The 11,116-nt window shown below is 41.3% G+C and overlaps 1 protein-coding gene across 3 annotated transcripts in view; it reads right to left on the bottom strand.

The window, feature by feature from the left end:
• Positions 1 to 1,921: 1,921 nt before the first annotated feature.
• The window catches only part of GOLGB1 (golgin B1), a 90,153-nt gene continuing 80,958 nt past the window's right edge, over positions 1,922 to 11,116 (bottom strand). For all 3 annotated transcript variants that reach the window (XM_055316012.1, XM_055316013.1, XM_055316014.1), the window contains 5 exons: positions 5,761 to 5,904; positions 4,879 to 4,976; positions 4,254 to 4,388; positions 2,700 to 2,805; positions 1,922 to 2,425 (listed from right to left, as the gene is read on the bottom strand). In XM_055316012.1, the coding sequence (XP_055171987.1) occupies positions 2,291 to 2,425; positions 2,700 to 2,805; positions 4,254 to 4,388; positions 4,879 to 4,976; positions 5,761 to 5,904 (618 nt within the window). In that variant the 3' untranslated portion in view covers positions 1,922 to 2,290. The remainder of the gene's footprint in view (positions 2,426 to 2,699; positions 2,806 to 4,253; positions 4,389 to 4,878; positions 4,977 to 5,760; positions 5,905 to 11,116) is intronic.

Here is an 11,116-nt window from a genome sequence, read left to right as displayed (position 1 = left end):
TACTAAAACTTGGGAGTGTTTGTTACTATATCTGACCTGGTCTCTCCTAACCCTGCCGATGTGGAGTTCCAATCTGATTTGCTCAGTTTTGAGTTCCTCAGTGGACTCAAGCAGACTAGATGAGAGTTGTCTGAGATACAGCGGAGGTGATTTCTGCATTGGAAATACTAAGACAAAAAAAAAAAAAAAAGAAATACTAAGACTTCAGTCACTTCTTAAGGATTCTCTGCCAGTTTAGTGGGGGCGGTGGTAGTGTATTCATCTTCCCTACTTCATGACCTACTTATTGTGGCGGCAGTAAAATTATTTTAAGGAACAGCAAATTTTGTAGAGGGGGAAAAGTTCTTTTAGATCACTTGGAATCTGAATTCAGTATCAGAAAGGGGAATGATCAGACCAGATATTGTGACACACCAGACAGTTCTTTAGAGAAACCATAGAATTTTATCAGAGATGACACCAAGAAACCCTCTCTCTCCTTCGCAAATGTCCCACATCCATTTCTAATGAGACAGCGAAATTACAGCACATGGAAACAGCATGGGCTTTGGGGCCAGAAAACCTTAGTGCAATTCACTTACTGTACTTTGATAAAGTTAGCTTTTCCTAGCCAGTAACTTAATATAAAAATTACAGTACTGCTTATTCTGCTATACCCTATTAGACTTCCCTCCCCTGCCCCAGGCCCACCCACATGGATTCTTAGGGGTCTGATGTTTCAGTATACATCAGATAAGCATTCTCTCAGGCCCAGCCCCAACGGCATGAATCTCAGGCCTTAAGGCCAGTTTGTTTGGCTCAGTACTAGAATGAATTTCCTCATTCCACTTCATTACCCTGGGGTCTAATGACACATGCCATCATTAACTGGTGTGGGCAGGGAGAAGGAAGCCTGAATAGGTAGAGGTCACTACCCTGAATCCATCCCTGGCTGCCCTGCCCCCCTCCCCCTACGTACCTTCCTTCCCCAGCATGGCACACAGGCACTTGTACAACGACCCCTGTGTATACATACACTCGTTCGTACACATGTACACGCCGCCACAATTTTTGATTCTGAAAATAATTTTATTATTTTACAGTTGTTCAGGAAAGTTCCTGGATTGCTCTGACCAAGATTTGGTCACCACATAACAAAGAATCACAGCAGATCAATCAGTCCACCGGTTTTCTCTCTTCTTTGGGTGGGAAGAGCAGGCAGGGACACACCATGTGCATAATGAGAAAATAACCAGCAGGTAAGGGTGGGGCAAGGGGAGGCAGGGAACAGGCACAAACGGAATTCAACCCTGGCTGCCATTCTCAGGCTTAGATTCAGATATTTTGTCTTCTCTGTATCACTCTCCACTTTCCTCAGCCCTGTTACCATAGAGGGCAGATAACTCTGAGCTGAGAAACTGGAGTAACTGTCACCAATAGCAGAACAGCTTGGAACATCCACAAGCTAGGAGTGGTCATCAGACCAGTCAGGCACCTCACCTTGGACTAGCCCCTAGTGAGCGCTTTAGGGCCCACATTTGAGGCATACCCAGCCAACACAGGAATGACATGAATCTGATTCCCACTGTCCAGAGCCAGCTCTTCCTTTCAGTGAAGGGAGAGGCATGGGCCATTTACTATCTTAGCATACTTGTGATCAGGGCATACACAATAGGCTCCTGTCCTCATAGTCCATGACCACAAATCTAACTCCAGTTATGTCTGAACAGCCAGGGAAGGAGATGCTGTCCTACCCTGTGATCCGACAGCCAAAGCCCCTGGAGAGTTCTTTAGCTCCCATCCTATTTTGCAAGAGACCTAATCAGCTATTCTGTGAGATACTGTCCCCCAGAACTTTATGACAGGCCCACCTTCCTTCTGAAGCAGGAGAAAATAGAAGGTAAATGAGGCAAAGAAAGTATCAGTTGAAATGATACTGGACTACAGATTATTAGGTTTATTTGAACCATCTTCTAAGCTGAGAGGCATTCCTCAGCATTTTTCACAGGACCACACAAAATCAGGGCCCTGCAAAATGTGAACAAATCCTGGGCTCAATGACCAACTGTGCGGCCTCCCCAGATTATGCAGAAGTGTTCAGGCCCTGAGCAGTAAAAGAAAGCAGACCCGCTGGTCCCTGCAGCTCTGCCCTGGGCTCACATCCACCTCTGTTTGTGCAGGCACTTTCTGTGGAGAGTTGGAGAGAGGACCTGTAAGTGGGAAGACTATTCCACTAGAATTGATGATTTTGATGTTAGTGATAAGGGAATTCCAGGTTCTGAGGGGGTGGTCAAAAAGGTGAGAATTCAGTTTATAGATGGCCTGTGAAACACAGAATGAGCAGGACGTGAACCATCAGGAAGTAGATGGCTGCTAGCAGTGGCACTCGGGTCCGGGAATGACAGAGTGAACGCAGGACTCGCTTCCATCCAGCACCACTCCGGGTCTGAAAGAAAAATCTGAAAGTCAGAGAGTTTTACTCTACGGGGTATGTCCCTTTCCCTTTGCCTAACACTGCAGGAAAGAGGTATCCCGAGAGCAAGTCCCCTCAGGGTCACTTGGCCAACTCTACTAGGTTCCTCCAACCTTCCACACCCTTCTACTCTGAGATCCTCAGTGCCTGGACTTCTATCTTTCTCTTCCTTGACCCCTTGCCCTCAATGCAGCCAGGCCCGTGATACAGTATAGTACCCTCTCTTTGCGCTTCCCCTCCTTCTTACCCTTCGACAAGTGCTGCTTGTAAGATCTATCAACAGTGCCTGCTCCTGAGTGCCGCAGGAGCCAATGATGGGAGACCGGGCGGAGTCCCATTCACTGTGCTCCAACCTGGGGTGAGAAAAAAAAGAGGCATGGCTTGGTTCATGGCACGAGCAGCTGATCAGGTGAGGTCTTCCCAGTCATCTTGCCACATGCTGTGGCATAAGAGACTTGCGGCAAAGGCTGCTCCCAGAGGTCCTACCCCCATTCGGGCAGTGTGCAGGTGGAGAAGTTTCTTTCAGCAGCAGCAAAAGGGGATGATAACTACTAGGAATTAATGCCTATTATGTAGCAGATGCTGGATTGGGTGCTGTACATACATTTCATCCTCAGGTTTGAGGCTGGTGTTAATATCTTCAAAGGAAGGCTTAAAGAGGTAAAATGTCTTGCCCATGGTGGCACAGTGAGTAAGAGGTAAAGCCAGAATTAAAAACCCAGGTTTGTCTCTAAATCCCATGTTCTTTTTATCCAATACACCAGAGAAACTCAATAAATTCTTTTTTCATTTACTAAAGGCTAACAGGCAAAAGCATCCAAAAAAGGTATTTGTAGGGTTCTTAGAATTAAACTGAACTGGCCGCCTCTACTGCTTCCTTCTTCATTTTTTGCTGATTTGTTTAATACTGAAACTTCTCCATTTAATGAAGAAGTTGCCTTTATCCACTCAATGGTTTCTCACGAAAACATGAGCTGCATTAAAGGGGCTGCAGGTAACACAGCATGTCTGAACAAACATTTGCCTATAGGGATGTACTTTTTAATCATGTTGGAAAGGATGGAACACTTCACTCCTCCATATGAAGGGATGTCTATTAGCCTAACACTCCTGGCCTCTTTTTTCAGGTCATAGAGTTTTCTCCCGGAGAGAAAGAACACTTTAAGTTGATTTGTGAGTCTGAGAGGAGAAGCTGAGTGAGCACAGCCTAGCTCCATCCTGACAGTTTTCCTCTGAGAGCCAAGCTGACTGCACGCACAGTACACCTTCTGTGTCTGTTCCTCCAGAAGATAAGCTTTTCTGGGGCCACCTTGGCCTGGGGACAGCACAGTCTGGCACTACGAGGGTCAGTCTGACAACTTCTGTAGGTTAGGCCGAAGAAAAATGAAACATCTGTAAATACTGGAAAACCAAACAGCATTGGCTGCTTTTAAATAACAAGTCCAAACAAACAAACAAACAAATAAATAAGTAAATAAGTAAGTCAGTCCACTGAGTTCCACATACACCACAGAGTACAGGTGAATGAAGCTCTAACATGAGAATGGCAGTATGGGGCCTAGGCAGGCAGCATGTGATCAGCTACCTAAATTTGCTTTCTGCACCAGGCCCAAAGAGGACACTGTGGAGGGGCTAAGCTTGGATTAATATGGCTTGTCTTGACCCCAAACTCCCTGTAGCACCCAACTCAAGATGGGAACTAGATAGATCCTGATGACTCCCAAGTCTGGCCGCTGAAATGTGCACAGTGTAATCAGAAAGACTCAGAAGTGAACAGAGGCTATCTCCCACAGTCCTTTACCGCCGGATATGCTCCTCGGCCACGGAGAGGGCAGTCTCAGCAGCCACTCTTTGGTCCCGTTCTTCTTCTAGGAGCTTCCTCAGTTCGTTCATCTCCTGTTTAGTATTGCACAGCTGCTGCTGGGCTTCTGAAAAGCTTCAAAATAAAAGGACAATAAACAGCATCAGCAGATGCAGAACACAGTTGCTGATACAAGCGATCTGAAGTCTTCACAAGGTGATAAAGCAGGAAAATGTCTAGAAGTTTGTACAAACACAAAAAATAGAAAAAGGAAAGGATTTTAAAAAGAGAACATTTTAAAATCATAGTTGTCAAAATAAGCTGCATAAAATGCCTTAAGAGATTTTAGGGACTGTGTTATCTTTCATTGGAGCATCACAGGATTAGTGGGGTATGCATGTGTGTGCACAGGTGGGCACATGTGTGCACTGCTGTGCTTGCTTTTGTTCTATAAACTTTTCAACTTTCCCAATTTACTAAATTGTTACTATTTAATCCTCACATCAATCCTGTGAGGCCAATAAGAAGACATTAAATACATTCACTGGGCTCCAGGTCCATCTAGATGACTGCCCATTTGTGTACACACAGTGCAAGTTGCTACAGTTGTGGGCTGTTCCTCTACCTTCGCTGTGGCTCCTTCAGTTCTTCAGGATCACTCTTCCTGTGAGCTCCATTCTTTTCCTGGGGAGCTCCTGGAGCAACATCTATATTCAGTGGCCCCTAGAAGAGTAAGTTTAGTAATTCAGTGATGAAAGAGCTTAAGAAACTGCATGGGCAAAATGAGAACTCATGGAACACCAAAGAATGAGACACCTTGGAGAGGAAACACCCACTTGCCACCCTCTTCCAAATGCAGAGTCAGAAATGAGAATCTTCTGCTCTATGAGATTAATCTCTTACCTAAAACACTTTATTAGATTTTCTCCCGATTCTCATTTTTGAATCTCCTCTTAAAAGTTGATAGGCTTACCACTCAAAAGTGTAAAAGCTTATTTGCTTTCTTCTAGCGGAGGCTCATGGGTCTTCCAGAGGCTACTTGGATCTTTCCCTTGTTCAACTGTTCCTCCAAAACCTCTTCTTTCCCTCTCCTATTCATCTCAACACTAATTCTCACTCCCCACCTCTGCTTCAGCAGTACACTCCTGCTCCACTGTGTCAACAGTCCCACCTATTCTGCTTCTCAGTGCCAAATCTTTCTACAGCTTTCTAATTTTTTGAAGCAAAATCCACAGTCTGAATGTCAGACTTCCAAAAGCCTCAGTCATCACTGTTTCCCATTCACTTTTTTATTTCTCTCCCACTATTTCAGTGATGTTTTTCCTTCTAATTCCTTCCCTCCTTGATTTTTCTAGGCCTTATTCCAATTCAGGAAACATTCTTCTCTGCCTTTCCTCCATCACATATACTTAATCTTCAGCCTATGGCACCAGCCTCTTCCATGCTGCTCTTTCTGTTTTATCATTTGCACTCTATTTCTGACACTTTTCCCAGCCTTCTTGCTCACCGCTTGAAGCTCCTGGACCTGCTTCTCCAAGACTGCGCAGTGATTAAAAAGGTCAGTGTAGTGCTGCTGGTTCTCACGAAGGCTCTGACTGGTATCACAGAGCTGAATTGAAAGGGTATTTTTCTCTTCAAGTAGCTGAGAAAACTGAAACAGAGCAGAAGTTGAGCACCACCCCATTGGACTGTTTCACAACAAGCAGTGCTTAAGAAGACTCTCCTGAGTTTGAAAGTTCTAATTTTTTTTTAATGCAGGATCTTTATTTCAATAATGGTAACAACAGTATTGTGTTTCCTTCAAAGTGAGGAAACTCAAAATTTTTCAACTGAAAAGGAAAATAATTCTGGAGTAGTAGGAAACTTTATTTGTGGTGCCTAGTACACTGACTGGGAAACCACAAAGCAGAATCCCACAAGCAATCTGAGAGCATAAACTATCCTAACTATGTAAAAGGAGAAAGACAGAAGCTTGAGTCCAAGATGAAATTACTAAGAAACGGCTATAATCCTTAGAACTCAATATGAGATAGAGCTGTCACCTAGAAATTCATACAACCATACTACTGGGGAGACTCTTCAGTGCTATAGAGAGTTACAAGTCACCAAGAAATTTCTGTAGAAAAAGAAATTGTAATGTGTGGTAGGGGAAAGAAACAGAAGAAATCCTAAATTGCCTGTATACATGTAAAAAACTACACTCGGTGCAGTGCAAACTCACAGGTGGAAAAATGTTAGTCGCTCAAAGCAGGATCTTCTTCTACTACCTGAGCAACAGTTAGCTATTCAGTCTTTCCTTAAACATGTCCAGCATCAGAGGTGCTCACCTCTTGACAAAGCAGTCCAAGCATTTTTCACCATGTCAAAAACAGAAGATTATTTTTTATATTGAGTGAAAAATTTACCCACCGTAGCTCCTAGCCAGTGATTTTAATTCAGTTCCCTGGAACTAGAAATCTAATTCCTTCCTTGCAGGCTATCAAGTTTCAAGTTCTAGTTATGATTAACATCCAGAAACATCAACAATCATAAAGATGTCTCTCCAAAGTACCTACTGTAGGACTGTATGCATGAGGTAAAGGGAAACTGGTGTAACTGGATGCATGTTCAATCTTTTCCCAAGTATTCTTTTTGTAAGTATTCTGGCTTAATATTTGTGTAAAAAAAGTTGATGAGAGTTGCTGGAGGGGAGATGGGTGAAGGGATGGGGTAACTGGGTGATGGGCATTAAGGAGGGCACATGGGTGTAGTGCACATGGGTGCACATGGTGTGTCATGTGTAACTGATAAATCGCTAAATTCTACCTCTGAAACTAAAATATATTGTAGGTTCACTAACTTGAATTCTTTTTAGAAAGATTTTATTTACTTATTTGAGAGAGAGATATAGAGTTAGCGACCAAGATAGTACAAGCAGGGAGGAGAGACAGAAACAGGCTCCCTGCTGAGTAGGGAGCCTAATGCAGGGCTCAATCCTGGGACGGGATCCTGGGACCATGACCTAAGCCAGAGGCAGATACTCAACCAACTGAGCTGAGGCACCCTACTAACTTGAATTTAAATTAAAAAAAAAAAAAAGTTGACTCAATGTTCAGAGAAGATAAATCTTTCTAGAGATACTCTGACAGACTGGGAAGGATATTTGATGCATATAGAAAACTAAAATAAGAATCTACATGGCATAACAAAAATATTTTCGTAGATAGAATGAAAATCACAATGAATAACCTTACCTCTGAAGAATAATTTTCAGTTTACAAAGCACTTTTTAAAGTATCATCTTATTTGAGAGAGGTAGATGTTTGATTTCTGTCCCCATTCACAAATGACAAACAAAAAAAGAAATGAGCGGTGACTTGCCCAATATCATGTGGCTCATAGATGACAGACCAGGACTCAACTATGGTTCCAAGTCTAGAGCTCTGCCTACTACTGATGGCATCCCATCTGAGGGTTCAGTAAGGGAAGTGAAGCAGGTTATGGGTTTTAGGGGGAGTAGGAGCAGTTGGTAAAGAAAAGAATATAAATGTTTGAAAAGCAATACTAATTTGAAGACAGGGGTAGACATGACAATTACTGGGTATAATGACAACTCTGAGACAGAGATGAAAGTTAATTTTCCTGGACACAATGAATAGCCCAAAGGCTACCAAAAAAACCTCCCAAAACAAAAACCAAAAAAATTCTTCAGTATTGAAAATACAATACTTTTTTTCCTATACAAATTTAGAGGAGAAAGGATAGATATGTAAAAATCATTGGAAGCAAAAACCCCCTTAACTGGAAAGGTCTAATTGTTTATAAGCTGCCCTCCTATAAACCACCTTTTATACTGTTCACATTATTCTATTTAGGATTAGACAAAGATCCCTATAGTTTAGGTGTTGGCAAACTATGATCCAGGGTTTACTGTCTTTTTTTTTTTTTTTTTGTAAATTGGTTTTATTAGAATATGACTGTTCTATTTGTTTACATACCATCTGTGGCTGCTTTTGAGACAGAACAGCAGAGCTGAATAGTTGTAACAGGAGGCATAGCCTACAGACCTAAAATATTCCCCATCGGGCCTTTAAGGAAGAGTTTGTCTGTTTTAGCTCATAAACTGTTGTACTTAAAAAATAGAAGGGAATAATCTAGACTACATTATCCTAATAGTCATTCCTCTCCTGTTTTTAAGTTTTAGGTTACAAGTTTTTAAGTTTGCATTACATACAAACATCCAACCATGCTAGAAGAAATATAAATAAAGTCTGAGTATCCATGGAAAGAAAGAGGGCAGTGGCTTGATGAGTATTCTATGCCTACTCCATTTACTATAATCCCATTCGGGCCCAAGAAGCAAGTCTGCTAGTTAGCTAGCACCCATTTAGAGTGAGGCTCTAAGCTCATCAGATGCTATGCTCCATGAGGGGCCACTGTGTATCCTAACATATGGCCAGCCTCAAAGAAGGTAAATAATAGTTATTTGGTGAATGAATGAATGAATGAATGAATGAATGAATGAAAGAATGGAGTGAGTGAATGAATGACATTAGGGATAAAGATGCCTCTTTGCAGTTTATTTCTAAAGGAAGAACTCTTTCTCACCCAGAAGGACAGTGACCCAAAGTAGTGTCTCTCGTATTTTAAGCAATATATGCAGTATATATCTCAATAAAGCTGTTAAAGAAAACATAACGTTGATTATGATCCAGAACTTAGTATATAAGTATATGTAATTAAAACTAAAGTTTCTCTAAACAAGATAGACTCTTTATATTATATAATACCTACTTGTTTGTAATCTTTTTTATTTTGTTCTGTAAAAAACACTATTTGCACTACTTTTAATAGCTCCAAACTGGAAAAATCCTAACGTCCTTTAAGAGCATAAGAGAGAAACTATGGTATGTGCTTACAATCCAATGCTATATAGCCTGAGAATGGAAAAATCACACTATCTAAAACAACATGGATGAATCTCACAAAATAAATGAAGTCACATAAGAGAAGATATGATTCCATGTATCTGTAGTTGTAAGGTGACTAGAAAAGGAGACAAGAGACTTTCTGAAGTTCTGGTATATTCTGATTCTTGATCTGGGTACTCATTATTGGGTGTCTTCACTTTGTGAAAATATGCTGTGCTATATTTATGATTTGTATGCTTTTTATATATTTTATTTCAATAAAATATTTACATTAAAAGTTTTTTAGTTGCTACCCACTAAAAGGACCTCATCATCTACTAAGGGTCCTAAATTTCATTTTAAAATACTGTCCTAGAAAGACAAATGCCCAGAGTAATGTACAGTGGTTTTCAGGAGAGCAAATGTAAAATGAGATGGGATCTAGTTTATGGCAAGAAGGAAAAGTAGATAGGAGCTGCTCTGGAGTCCCCTTGAAAACTCTCACACAATTACCCCAATAAAGGGCCTATAATTTTACCCATTAATTTGAATCAACAAACTATTTTTTTAAATGCAAATTTTCTGCCAAAGTTAATAGCACTTTCAGCCTCTGATACTTCAATTCAATTAGTTGAATTTGACATTTAATAAATACCTCCTACATAAGCTAGGTACTGCGCTTTTCCACATAGGTTATCATATTTATCTCAGAATGACCCCCTTTTAACACCTTAGTCAAATTACTTAATACCTCTGGGCCTTAGTTTCCCTTTCTGTTGTACAGCCTACCTATCTTTACCATTTTTTAAAAAAGATTTTATTATTTATTCACAAGAGACAGAGAGAGAGAGAGAGAGAGAGAGAGAGAGAGAGAGAGAGAGAGAGAGAAGCAGAGACATAGAGAGAGGGAGAAGCAGGCTCTTCACGGGAAGTCTAATGCGGGACTCGATCCCAGGATCACAACCTGAGCCAAAGGCAAACGCTCAACCACTGAGCCACCCACGTGTCCATCTTTACCATTTCTGGATCATAGATCCCTTGATGAATTGACAGGTTCTCATGATGAGAGACTCAGACATGCACACACCTATACAAACACTAATTTGTATATAATTTTTGGACATTCACAACTCTCTTCAAAGACAATCTTTGTATTCTGGAGTCTAAATGACCTCTTAAATCCCTTCTAGTTCTAACAGAAACTACCTACCTGGATTCCTCTGAAGAAGGCAGAACTAGGGAGGTGACACTCAAGAATACTCTGAATAGTCAGAGAGCAACAGGAGTATAATGATTCATAAGTGGGTGGGAAAGAGAGGCAGATGAAGGAGGAAGAGAAGCCAGAGAACAGATGAAGAGAGAGAACAGAGATGTGAGAAGGTATCCAAGAATAATTTTCTTTAATCTTGCCTTGGTGAGATTGGCTCTAGAGACCAGATGGCAAAATGGCTCTTCCCTACAGAAATATATCCCATCTTTCCTGGTATGCTTCCTTTGAGTATGTGGACTGGCATGGCTGGGGTTTGGAATAAAGCTGGCTTCTTTAGTTCCAGAATATTAGACACCAATGAGAAAGGCTACAAATGGAGTGGAATGAAGAGCAGACTTCTCATCTCTATTTCTAATATCACAACTGAAAAGCTTCCTTATTCCTTCCTGAAACATTTTCCTGTTGCACACTGAGGGGAATCAGAGAGAGGAAGGTGTTGAAGCATTTGTGGGGAGTTACTTCAATATTACTAACAAGGGGTACAGATAGGGAGACAATGCTGGGGAACAAGGCTTCCTAAAAGAGTTGGATTTTTTTATTCTTACTAAATAGATTTCTCCAAATCATTCCCAAGGACACTCCAAGGATAAGGAAAAGGAAATGGCCGTGTGTCCAGTACTTTGGGGTGAGCAATCCAGACCCCAAGAAAAGTAAATCTTCTGTATCCAAAGATATGTGATAGCTAGAACCTAGACTTAATCAGC

The sequence above is a fragment of the Nyctereutes procyonoides genome, unplaced genomic scaffold, assembly GCF_905146905.1.
Source record: "Nyctereutes procyonoides isolate TBG_1078 unplaced genomic scaffold, NYPRO_anot_genome, whole genome shotgun sequence".
NCBI lineage: Eukaryota > Metazoa > Chordata > Mammalia > Carnivora > Canidae > Nyctereutes > Nyctereutes procyonoides.
This window is presented reverse-complemented; position numbering and strand designations above follow the sequence as displayed.